The 12,904-nt window shown below is 41.9% G+C and overlaps 1 protein-coding gene across 1 annotated transcript; it reads right to left on the minus strand.

The window, feature by feature from the left end:
• Window positions 1-799: 799 nt before the first annotated feature.
• LOC149932717 (uncharacterized) lies at window positions 800-1,660 on the minus strand. The gene is made up of 3 exons (XM_090156726.1): window positions 1,491-1,660; window positions 1,110-1,277; window positions 800-1,034 (listed from the first exon to the last, which is right to left on the minus strand). Exons 1-3 carry the CDS (start codon window positions 1,617-1,619, stop codon window positions 933-935), a joined length of 399 nt encoding a protein of 132 aa, XP_090012852.1. The 5' UTR covers window positions 1,620-1,660; the 3' UTR covers window positions 800-932.
• Between the last annotated feature and the right edge of the window lie 11,244 nt (window positions 1,661-12,904).

Consider the following 12,904-nt stretch of genomic DNA (forward strand, 5'->3'; position numbering starts at 1 on the left):
AATCCATCGGGTTTTTTTTCCGTTGACTGCTGCTGAACGTAGCCCGGGACTATTCGTTTTATTTTAAGCGGAGGAGCGTACTGGGGGGACCAAGGGGTGGATTGAGAGAAAGGCTAAAAAACGTCTCGACATAGACATTCTCCCTAGGTATAAATAAATCCATTCTTGGTTTTATCTAATTGGCAATAGCTGCATAGTAGAGGCGTTACGTGGGATCAGCGTTGGCTTCGCAGTGCCACCTAGTCTCGTTTCGGTCGCGAATTGCCTACCTTTCATTTTACAAATCGATTTTAAGCAACCCCGGAAGCACCTTTTCAAGTTAAATTAATGTTTTACTAAAATAGGATCTACTTTTAAGGTAAGATATTGGTCTACAACTCTTAGCACAGCAGTACTCACCACCGGAAGAGGACGTATAGCGATATATTTAGGTCGCGAATGCGGAGAAAAAAGAGGTTTAAAAATATGTGGCTTTCTCTCAGTAACGTGGATATCTTCAATAACGATGAGTAATGGACCTGCCTAACAGCGCGGGCTAATATCACCCGTTCGCAACAAGGTTCTATATAACGGGGGCGGCGAAATTTATTTTCCAGCAGGGTTTCGTAAAACGGAACTCTAAATAGATCATGAAAAATAGCTCAGTGGTCGGCTTATTAATCAATTACGTCCACCTATATTTTAAACGGAGCCTTAGTGTAGGGGCATATCACAAAAAGGATATGACGAAACGAAAATATATATTAATTTAGCAGAGGCAAATATGAGATTTTAAAAGCTTTATTTACAGTAATCCGTAAACATATCGCGAAGCCAACAGAAATGTAAGTGCCAAGTGAATAAATACAATCGCTTAAACGTAAACGCTGTTAGTGTGTACGCCGGCAAATTTTGTTTTAGAAAATCAAAGCGGATTCAACTGCCATTGGTCCTTAGTTGCTGCAAGTGGCGTAGTCCAATGTTACGATGTCTTGTGCTTGGCAGGCTGGAATTCTTCCACCCAATCGAGTGCAACGGCCGGGGATTTTTTGCGTCTGTAAAGATGTTAAGACTAAAGGGACGTGTAAAAGAAAAAACCATTCCCCCAACCAATGGCGGTTTATTCTCACCAACTGAACTTCTACGACGCAGTTGGTCTCGCCGGAGACTGAAGTTGAGCCAGCTTGTCCCCATTCTCCATTTTCAAAGGACTGTCGCAACGCCTCGATGTCCCGGGCACGAGGTCTCGCCGGGTTCCTGTTGGGCAGGGAAGGCAACATGTGACGGAAAACGTTCTCCTACGTAAAGAAAGGAACGTTGATTTGTCCATTTGCAATTAGCCTTTTCAGTTAACACGGAACCACCTAGCAGCCAATGCGAAAACCTCCCTAAGTGGCCGATTCTCGTCCTCTAAGCAAACCTTTTTAATTTTTTCTTTTAAAATGGCAAACCGTTTGCTTAGCGGACTAACTGAAAAGGCTAGTTAGTTTTAATCCCGCAGCTCATTTTACCGATCTGGATCTGGAAGAATCGTCAGTGGGGGTTTCAATCACGTGAATTTGATTTTCTTCGTTGGCGGACTGCGAGAAGATTAGGGCGACTGTTGAGGCCAGAATAGCAAAACTGAATAAAGATGCCATTCTTTCAAACTTGGTTGTTTTCACGGTTGTACCTCGTTTCAGCTCGGCTGCGAAAGTGAATTTTCCATCAGTTCCCACGATGTTTTTATAGGCGTTTTGCCGATCCTAATCAAATTAACTCGAAATCGTTTAGAGGTCTTCGAGGCGGAAATTATAACAGTCAATTTCCTATTACTTAACATCGAGTAGTTGAATTGGACCTCCCATTTTGTGGAGTGCTAGTTTTATCGGAGTTCTAATTTTCTCGAGAAACCTTACATTTTGAAAATGTCTATTTAACATTTTGCGAATTAGAAGGGTCCTGGAATACATTTCATAATGTATTTTATGATAAGACCGAGTATGACACGCGACAAAGTAGCTTTACATTTGATTATCGATCGTCCTACAACGTCTTGGCGCCACCTCTTTCAGCTACACTGCTAGTTAAAATTTATAGATCTGTATAGCGTAATAATTATAATTATAATTATAATTATAATTCATTTTTATATGATGAACATTCTATAAATTTCCGTCGACAATAACGTGTTTTATTGAATAATCAATACAGTGTCCGTACAACATTTCGATCGATAAGCCGTAGCGGATTCCGCCTGTAACGTCAGCTTCACAAAAAGTTATTTTAGACTAGTTCCCTTCTCAAAAGCCGCGCAATTTGCATTTTAATTATTTAACTTTCTCTCTTCGCTTTCAAAAAAAAAAGCAATTACGAAAATGTACGCAGCACGTATTACCATAGTCAGCATAAATTCAATTTCAAGACCAAAATATTAAAAATTTTGCATAAAATTTAACGTAATTCTTTCGATATATTTATAGTCAAGGAAGAAGGAAGAATATAAAAATATGTCTGTAATTTCCAAGAAGAAAATCCACTTATAGTATTCAAAATCAATTGAATTTAAGGGCGTTCACTTATCAACGTTCTTCTCACTCCATGTTTATTATTATCGGCGCTATTGAAAACATTTTCTTTGAAGTGTGTTTTGGGCGAGGCCCTTCATTCCAATAAAGTTCGCGTTATTTTTTTAAAAAATTCTCAGTTTTGTAAAAGAAGAGATAGACGTTTTCATAGAAAGCATTGCGGGGCAACAACTCCCACCATTTATCTCAGTTTTCCTCGCTTCCCGATAAAGGAAATCTTCGAGGCAACATGGGCTGCTCTTTTGTTGTATATAGAGGGCGCTTATTTAATAATCGTGGCCATACTTACCCCACGCGAATGTATCCGCCATAAAACTCGTTCATCTTATCCCGGCGTGTTCCTTCTCGGAAGCCCGCCTTTATAGCAGCGCGGATTGCGCCCTTTTTCTTTTACGAGCATGCAGGTATTAAAAGTCATCTCCTACTTTTGCGGGCCTGAAGAATGCATTCGCTCTCTTGGCCGTAAAGCATTTTCTTATAGCGCGAGTAACGGTTGGCCGAGAATGGCCGAAGATAGTTTATCTTTACTCTCGATCCAACTGCTAATATTACTTCTATTATGGATGAGATAGGGGCTCATGACGGAAGCGCCGTTGCCTTTCGTACAATCATTCCTCGTAGAAAATAATCAAGAATTGCTAGACTGTTTCTTTAAGGCGAAGAGTTTCTACAGTCCGCCACTGATTACCCCGGACCCGGGATTCTCTTATTCCAGTAGAACGGAATGAGAAGGGTGGAATAAATTAGGAGTTTTCTAGCGCAGACAGTTTGATAATTATCCGCGGTAAACAATCTCCTTTTCATTAATGATTTAAAAATGTAAACTATTAAAAGCTTTTTGGCACTTACGGTGTGCCACGGACGTGTTTAATAACTAATGGAGTTAATTTGCTTTTGATACCGTTAAAAACAGACGCGGCGACTTAAAACTAACGGAATTTTTACCGTAAAAGCGTACCCAATGTGAAAAATTAAAACTGAACTCTTTCTACGGAGTATAGCTTATAAACATTAAAATTAAATTTCTAGATATATCGAAGTTTCTCTTTCAGCGTTGCTGGCGCTGTTATTAATGATAAAGTACGTTGAGTTATATAGATTTCTGCGAAATATATCGAGAAACGGATTCGGAAAGAGGCCTCATTTGGCTAAATTCCGAATTCGACGGGCGATTAATAATTACTTAAAATATAAAACGCGCTAATTCGAATCGGGGAAAACTAAACACGCCATAATTTAACGAACGCAGTTTTCTCTGTTGGCATCGGCGAAAGGCTTTAATTGAAATCCGATAAGCTCCATATGCCGCCGCCGCCTCCATTCCGGAATTGTTTAGGCCATCTTTCTCCCACCCTTCATCCTTTTCCAAATCGATGCCCACCCAAAGTCCGCGAAAAACTTTTCCAGTTTTGACCCCCCTCCCGACGGCACCAACTTAGCCAACAAGTTGTCCCAGCTGGTTATGCTAAATAGGAGTCGATCGTTTATTTTTAAATTACGGGTAATCCGAAAGCATTTAGGGCAATATATGGTTTTTCAAAGTATAATTAAGGAATAGTATCGTGGCGTACGAGCGGCTAAATGGCCGCGGGACCAGTGGCGTTCCTTTTGTGAAGTTAGGGACAGACTGTGATTTGGCTCGAAAGGAAGCTTCACGATCGCTTTTCTCGCTGAATCGCATTCCTGCTTAATAGAGAAAGAGCGAATGTAGGCGCTAAAATTGATCTCCTTCTGCTCCGGCGGCTGGGAGAGGGTTTTCTAATACCGAGATTAATACGAAGAATTAGACGGGCTCGTGTAAGCGGTTTTGTTTTCGGCTAATCGAAGAAGGGACAGGTCTGTTGTTTCTAGGCCTCGCTCTCTCCCTTTCGCTCCACATAAGACCTTCTCCCGCTTTTAAAGAACAGCCGTTTTTTTTAAAAGAGGTGAACCCCCCCCCCTTCTTCGGTATTACGAGAAAACCTTTAAGGAAAGTCTAGGCTAAGTAATTTGTTCTGGAAAGAACACGGTCCAAATATAATTAAAAAAAAGCTATAGTTATACTTTATTTCTTAGCTGATACTTTAAACAGAGTACGCAAAGGTTTTTTTACTTCATTCAATTTTTTCGTGTTGTTAAAAGTTCGAATTATTTTTAAAGGGGTCCAAAGTTCGGTGGCAAAATGTGTGTAAAGTCAGTAAAGCGCGAAATTTACGGTTGACTCTGCCCGCCTCTGCCAAGCGAGTAAGGGGTTGGGGGGGGGGGGAGAAAAGCATGCTCAATTTTCTTTTTTTTTGCCACCGAACTTTGGAGCCCCTTTAAATACGAAACAAAATACGATCAGACCTAATTTTGGCCTACCAACGCCTGTAGAAGTGTTTTACACGCCTAACACCCGTGTTTGCGGTGAAGTAACTATTCAATCTCCTATTTCTTAGCTAATCGCGTGGCATGAAGGGCTTGCTACCACGCCCCTACGGACGCCTTGGGAATTAGCCTAGCTGATTATTATTATTATTATCCTTTATGACTCCCCGGATTTTTAGGACATATCAAGAATATTTGTTTATAGTTAGGGAGAATGACTATATTTAGACTATTTTAAGCGTTTTCCCCAATCCCCTCATGCCTCATGCTCTAAAAGTAAGCTCCTTCCTAAGAACTCAAATAAGCCTGATATTTCATTGGTTCCTGACGCGATTGAATAAATAAATACATATATATATAACAATAAGGATTGGAAAAGATACGGAAAGTAGAAAGAAACATTGTTAAGAAACGGCCTAGAATAAGCTATAAGCCATTTCTGCCGCAAATCCTAATCTCAGCTCAAAAATTCCACGAAAGGAGGCTTATTTTTATCCTAAGTCGGGACGACACGCGCTGCGGGATCAATTAAAATCAGATTATTACCTTCTCCTCTTTTCCCTATCCCGGGTCGGAAAAAGTATTAAATATAGATCCGTATCTATACATGTTAGGCGCTCTCCACGGTTTCTCGCCTAAGAGAAGCGTGTAATGCAAGAGCAGCCAGTCAGCCGAACGAGGGATTTTGTCCGATCGGGATGGGCGTGGTGGACGGGCCCATTTCATCGGAGATTTATGAATTTGCTCGGAATGAAAGTTATTTTAATTAAAGTGGCCGGATCGCGCCGAGAGACGCTTATCTCTAATGAGAATCGAATCCCTTTGATTTGGCCAGGGCACATTTTATCCGCGAATGTTCACCGTCGTAGAATAAGTCGGAGATCTACTTTTATTCGCTAACTAACCGTATGGCCAAATTCCTTCCTTACTAATTACCCGAGAACGAAGAAGACTGAACTAATAACGGTGCGTGGCTATAAGGAGAGCGATTTTGATCTTCAAAAGAGGAATAAGTCGCGCTATCTAACGGATTCTCACCGAACCACCGGAGCTATTCCAATGAACTGTACACGATTTTTACGTCTCTTATGACTTATTTTTAAGCCCGCGAGCGTACGCGTTGCTGAATAGGAATGTAATATTGAAAATAGGATGATGCCGTAGTTATACGTAGGCGCGTAGAAGCGGATAATAACGAGGATTCATTTTCGCGTACATTTCCATGGTTTGGAGTTAAAAATTATTATTGTTGAGATCATACAACTCGCGGATGAAAAGGGAAAATATGAGTACATTTGCAACGAAAGAGGAGATACGGAGAGCTCCGTCTTCTCTATCTTACGCGAGCTTGGCAATTAGGGAAATTCTAGGAAAGCGAACGCGTTTTCAAAGAGTGAGACTACATCTCGGAGGATAATAAATGGCAGCGTTACATTTCGTTCGCGAAGATGGCTCCATTATTGAAGAGAAACCTCCATTATAATTACTGGTTCGGAAAGGACACGCTACTGCGGTGTAGAATACATTCTACAAAATGGAGTTCGTCCAGGCCCGGCTCCGTTACCGGACGGTTTCCTCTAGGGCTAGGGAATGGTAGAGTTGACGCCTCTCGGCTTAGGCCCTAGAAGGCACTCTAGTTGGCGACCGGACTAGGAGTACATCGATTGGCGAGCGGGCGCGTTTGGAGATGGCTGGTTATGGCGCGAGGAGGGACAGATTCACTTTGTCGGAGCCGTACATCAGCCGGAAAGAGACGATAAAAGCGGATCCACGCGGAAACAAGAGTCGAAAAGGGAACTATAGGCCGAGATATCGCGTCCTTGTTTAGTAATTACAGCTCGGACCGAGCCACTTTCCTTCGTCCAACTAGCGTACCCCGAAATTTCGCGTCGATCCAAACAGAGAACTGGTAAAATTTAGCCATAAGCGACGATGGCTCGCCTCTCTCGGATCTCGACTCTCCTTTATTAATCAATAAGTTAAAGGGTCTCGAATGTCTTAAGTGAATACGGAGGGAATTAGGGAGCCCTATACGACGGAGGAACAATGCAATACGAGCCTTTCCGACCCCTTCAGACCCCTTCCGACCCCTTCAGACCCCTTCCACTCGCGTCGGAGCTTCTCTTTCCATTAATTTTAAGACATTCCTTCCTCCATTTCGGAAAAGGAGTTCGCGTTTGATCCATTGTTTATCAGATTCGACAAGTAAAGGACCCCGCTTTTACCCGTAATTTTACCTCGTTCGTTTCAATAGTATTGGAAACCGTGTACTGTCAGGCGCTTACGGCGTTTAAAAAACGATGGTCGAAAAAAGCGAAGCGACGAAAGGTAGAATCTGAATTTACACGCGTATAAAAATAACGCGTTCTCGGAGAGCCTAAATCATTAGCTCATTAGCTCTCGGCTTAATGTTACTCGGAAGACGTTGGTCCGCTTTAATTAAAATTAATTAAACCCGAGAGGTTCCCATTTATCCGAAGAATGCCGGACGGATCGTAGCCCGGTTTCACCTTTTATTTTTCGAAAATTTGGCCCCCGCGGGTGAAGATGAAGGTTCCTAAAGAAACGGCCAAAGCGTAGACGCGGCCAGGTAACGCGGAGGCATTCTCAGGTACGGTTTTAATTAAATCTAAAAGAACTAAAATATAAAGGAAACATAGGCTGTATATCACTTAGGAGAACGCAATTTCGAAGGTTCATACTTAATAGTGGACGACACGAAACGATAAAATTAAACGAAATTTGAGTCCGACATAGAAGGAATGCTATAAGAAACCAAAGACGGGATTATTACCGCGAGTTTCTTTAGTTACCCGAGACTAGCTGGCTAAGGCTTCGCGACAACTCTCAAGTGGCCGTCGACCATCCTATAATTAAAGATCTTCGCGGGTAATTAGAACTTTCCTAGGTATATTTTACCTTCTTGACAAAGGTAATACAAATGAAAATGAACTGCAAATCTGGGAAATCTTGGGAAGGAGGCCAAACGTGAAGCGTCTTGAATACGCGGATTCTCTCGGAGACGCTTAGGCCGAAGCAATTCGCCCGTATAAGCGAAACTTAATTAGGCGGCCTTAATTCCGCATTGGCGAGCTTATTGGAAATTATAAAGTCCATTCGGGCCGTAGGCCTACGCAGCGAGACATAGAGAGAAATGGTAAACAGTCCCCCGTCGGATCGCCTGCGTTCGGAAGATAAGGCTCGGCCGCGACCCCGCGCGCGACGACGATAATGACTATATCGGGGACATTTACATTTTCATTAGTCTCCGAGAGCACTTGCCCATAAACAGATATCGATTCCCAATAGATTACTTTCCGTATTTTGACAAATCTATCCGCGTTCGCTCTTGTCGGGGCCTAATTGCCAAATAAATAAGACCGCGAAGATAAGCTTTAATTCTCTTTCTTCGATTTTGAGCTCGCGGATAGAGCTGCATTAACAGAAACCTCAATATTAAACGAATCTCGAAATATCGCGTCACGTATCGCGTTTTACGAGCAAGGGGGGGGGGGGATAGCGATTAAGGGGAGAGGAATCTAGGACAAAAGGATCGCGTTTGTAGCGTTATTACGCGCGGAGAGACGCGGAAGGGAAAAAAGGGATGTAATTTCGGCAAATGGCCCGAGTCGCTTTTTCCTACCAATCAACGAACGATTTTCGGGCTGCGAGGGTCTTTCGCTGGACGTTCGACGAGATTACCTTTTTCCGCGGGCTACGTGAAAGGCCGCTTTCCAATCGCTACTCGACGAAAAGCCGGAAGAAGGTACGGCCTGCGACCCAATATCACCGTTTTCCTCCGCCTCGTATATGACTTTCATTCCGTTTTCATCCACCTTAGAGTTATTATTATTTAAAAAAGAATCCGCGCTTGCGTTTATGATTTATAAATGTAAAAAAAGTAATTTGATTAAAACGTCCATGTCACCTTTTCGTCTCTCCATATTTGGAGTAAATGGTCAAGGGTTAGTTTAGAGCTTTGAAATAACGCGGTAATGCGACACATATGCCTCCATATTTGGGTCTATGGAAAGTATTTTCTCAAATAGGTCGTATATTTTTTGTACGTAAACAGCTATTGGAGCTAGACATATAAGTTGACGCCTGAGTATTGGAGAAGAAAGGGAGGAAAAATGAGAGGCGAGGTGGGACAGCCACGTTTCTTTCCTTTACAAAGCGAATATCGACGCTTTTCGCAGTTTTATCTCCCTAGCTGGCGCGCAAAAACGTTTAGCTTAAACGTCGCGGACCCAAGAAGAAAAATTCAAATGACAAGGTATAAGAAAATGAAAAGGATATATCTTCCTTCGTTCGCACTCTCCCTTTCCCCTGTATACCCCCTCCCTCTCGGAGTTCCGTGGCTCCGGATAACTGCAGCCGATACCACCGTCAGAGGGTGGCGCACTCTTTCGGGAGAAGTCGGTGGCTTCCACGGAAAGAAATATTGCTCCTTTCAGACCATACAGAAATAGAGAGAAAATACATATATACAGGACGAAGGAGTTATCCGAACGGCTTTTCTCTCTCTATAACGCGCGGAGATAGAGAAAGAGGCAAATAGAAGTCATACGGAACTGAGAGATAGAGAGATAGAGAGAGGAATTTAGCCGTTAACAGAGAAGAACTCGTCTAAAGGTCACTCTGGCTATGTACGATCGTCGTAGTGACAAGTCCCAGTTTATCAAATATATAGCCGCTAATACCCTCTTCAGACGTTGCCAAAATAAACCGACTCGGTTCGTTTCCAGGCAAGATGTTTCGCAATAATAGTTACAAAACTTTGAATTACCAAATCTGTTTTAATACGCTTCGTTTGCGGAGAGTATTAGCGATTTTTACGCGAACCATTTCGCGTTGGCGGACAAAAGCCCGGGCCTTCTTAAAACAATAATTCTAGGCTCCGAGCGAGCGGTTATTACCGGAGATAACTTGGAAGGGGCCAAACGGATTATCAATAACGCCACGCTCTCCGCCGCTATAATATAAATGTCAAAATGAAAGCTAAAAGATAACAGCGTATATAATTAATCCTTCTTACGGACGTTTATTTTAAGTGTACGTAAGCGTGATGTTCTTTAAACTGTCCCGTCCGTATAAGATGACTTTCACTTCTTAACCACCTTTTTTTATTTCGCCGGCCGAGAATTTCCTCGGGTAAAAAGAATGAGTATTGTATAGTGATAAATGAAAGGAGAGCAAAGAGGGAAACACGCAAAATGGTCTAGCAAATGTCACTCCTCGGGGACTCGGTCTAAAAAATGTAGAGAGTGAGAAACAAGATGTCACGAAAGAGGAAGAAATAGAGGACATCGGAGCCGACAAAGAAAGAGGAGCGAAAGTTCAGGATGAAGGCAGCTCCTTTTCTCGAACCTATCTTAACACGGCGATATTTTTTTCTGACCATCAACTGACCCGAGAATATTCCGGCCGGGTCACCGCGAGATCGCTTCCCCCCCACCCCTCTTCCTTCGTCGAGCGGCACTTTTTATCGGTGGGAAACGGACTCCCCGAGGGTACACCCAAACCAAAATTGTTACGAGTGCTAAAAGGGGAAGCGAAAAGCCCTAGGAGAGGAAGCGGCAAATAGGAAGTTGGGGGGGGGGGGGGAGGCAATCTAAACCCTTAGGGGCAAGCCCGCACCCAGCGCTACAAACAGGTTTTTATTAAAGCCAAAAATGGCAAAGATTTAAGGATTTGGATTTAATATAATAATTACCACCTAAATATGGTTTAGTAAATTTCAAGCATAATTTGAAACTGATTTATATTCAAAACTAAAAACGTAATGCTAACCATGAAATTACCGCATTATAAGTCGCTAGATGACTTGGGCCTAGGGTGGTGCCTTGGGTATTAGCCTAGCTGATTATTATTTATTATTTATTTGGATTTAAGGTGATCATTGTCACCACCAAAATAAGATAGAATTTAATAAATTTCAAGCACGATTTGAAAGAAATTTATATTCAAAACTAAGAACGTAGCGTTGATCATCAAATTATTGTTCAGTTATATCATATGGAGTTAAACTCTGCTTCATTAACACGTCAATTTTAAGATGTAGAGGGTAATTACGTTAATTGTCCCTCCCAGAAAAATATTTGAGAGGGTCATTGACCAATTGTCCCCCGCCTACCCATCCACAAATGAAACCATAAAATTCAAATGCTATATTTTTGCTCATCAGTACTGTGAAGTAATTGTGGCTTTCTCGAAAATCTGCCGATATCAGTAAAACCAAAAATAGAATAAGACCCAAAAGCGTGTCAGCTGTACCTTCGCTCCTATTAAAATTTCTAGTGAGACCTAGTCACACTATAGACTACATAACCTACTAGTTGGAATATTACTAGCAACTTTATATTTAGTCTATAGTCTGGCGCGATTATCTCTCTTCGATTTACTCACCCGTAGACATACGTTCTAAAACGCCTCACTCGGTGGCGCTGGAGTAACTCGATTTTGATGACGTATTTTCCAACCCCCCTTCGTTTCCCTGTTTTACTTTGCGACCAACTCTCATTAAATATTATACCGTTCTGACACACTTTTGGGTCTTACGCTACTTTTGGTAAAACTAATAGACGTATAAGGCACACTGGATGTATATTACTATTAACCTTCAAAAACTTCTTAAAACCAATGTCGGCTCCTCCCTGAACACCGCTCTGCTGCTACTCGAACACTTCTACAGGCGTGTGTAGGTCGAAATAGGCCAAAGTCAAGAGTTTCCTCGGTCATAAAAGTGCCTTAATGTACAAAACTTTAAAACAAAATCTTCGTTGTATTTGCACATATTTAAAACCAGGCTTAGCTACGTAAAATGGTCGCCAGGAAGACCGAAACTAGTCATTTAAACTGTGTCTAGTTTTTAAAACAATTTAAATACTTTTTGTTTTAATATATATTAAATACGCACACCGAAGTGCAAATAGCCTTCTTTAAGAATTAGCATAATATGTAAATTTTTAGGGGCTGAAATGTTCTCAAAATTGTTCATGGATGGAGCTATCGTCGCTAAACCGGGACGTGGCCTAAAAAGACTTTGTCCGTGTTAGTTGGAGAGAAGGAGATCATGCCGAGAAAAATCGTTATAGAAAGGAGCTGGATGAATCGTTTGTTTTCTGAAAGGTCCGCCTACAGTTCTCAGACCCATTCAAACGGTCGAAGCTCTTATTTTATTGACTGCTTGACACCAATACTGTCAATTTTCGGTCGAAAATAAATCAAAATAAAATACACCATCTAATCGACGCGTCGGGGAAGATGATGTGGGTGGTAGTTAAGACTTAATCAAAAATCAGTATAGAGTCATTCGTTCGGTCCTAGTGTTAAAAAGCTTTATAGGCAGCCAAATCACTGCCCATAAGAATCACAACGATAAAGTTTAACGGAAAAAATACAAGAGAAAAGAAAAAATCAATTACTACATCAGGCATGCAAGCTCGGCGATGTTGAGAGAGAGTGAAAGCACGGCCTGAAAGAACTAATTAAATTACAAATAATTAAGGGAGTAAATTGGATTTTCTGTTTCGCGCTGCGAGAGAAGACTGTCTTCTCAATTAAGTCGGTTCCACGTGGAAATGTGATTTGCGCCTTCAAAGAGGTCCACCCACAAAACCCTTCCGCGACCCCTCTCTCGGTCCTACCCAAAAAAAGGGAATTCGAACGATGCGGATAATATTTGAGAAAAGAAGCGTTATTTAGAGCCCGCAAAGAGGCGAACCATTTCCTTGTCAGGAATAAATTCCCTCCTCGACTGTCGAATTTTAAACTCGACTTTTCCCCCCCGAAATAAGAAAAGTGAAAGCGAAGGAAACCAGCTGTCGTACATCGAAGCTCGGCCGCTTTTTAAACGCGTTTTAAAAGGCACCCCAACAACAACATCCGAGTCGATTCAGTTGACGGGGCCGCTACCTCAGAAATCACGTTATTTTTTACGCTTGAGTAAAAAAACTCGATTCCGTATTGTGTCACTCTCGGTACGTGTGCCTTTCTTCGATAGAGTGAGA

This window comes from Leiobunum rupestre, chromosome 8, assembly GCF_980474605.1.
Source record: "Leiobunum rupestre chromosome 8, qqLeiRupe1.1.hap1, whole genome shotgun sequence".
Taxonomy (NCBI): Eukaryota; Metazoa; Arthropoda; class Arachnida; order Opiliones; family Sclerosomatidae; genus Leiobunum; species Leiobunum rupestre.

Bases quoted from the DNA above. Each gene is read 5' to 3' on its own strand.
- LOC149932717 (XM_090156726.1), bottom strand. From the start codon at position 1,619: ATGGCATCTTTATTCAGTTTTGCTATTCTGGCCTCAACAGTCGCCCTA. The intron at 1,278-1,490 runs GTAAAATGAGCT...TTCTTTACGTAG, and splicing joins ATTCTTCCAGATCCAGATCG to GAGAACGTTTTCCGTCACAT. The intron at 1,035-1,109 runs GTGAGAATAAAC...ACATCTTTACAG, and splicing joins GCGTCGTAGAAGTTCAGTTG to ACGCAAAAAATCCCCGGCCG.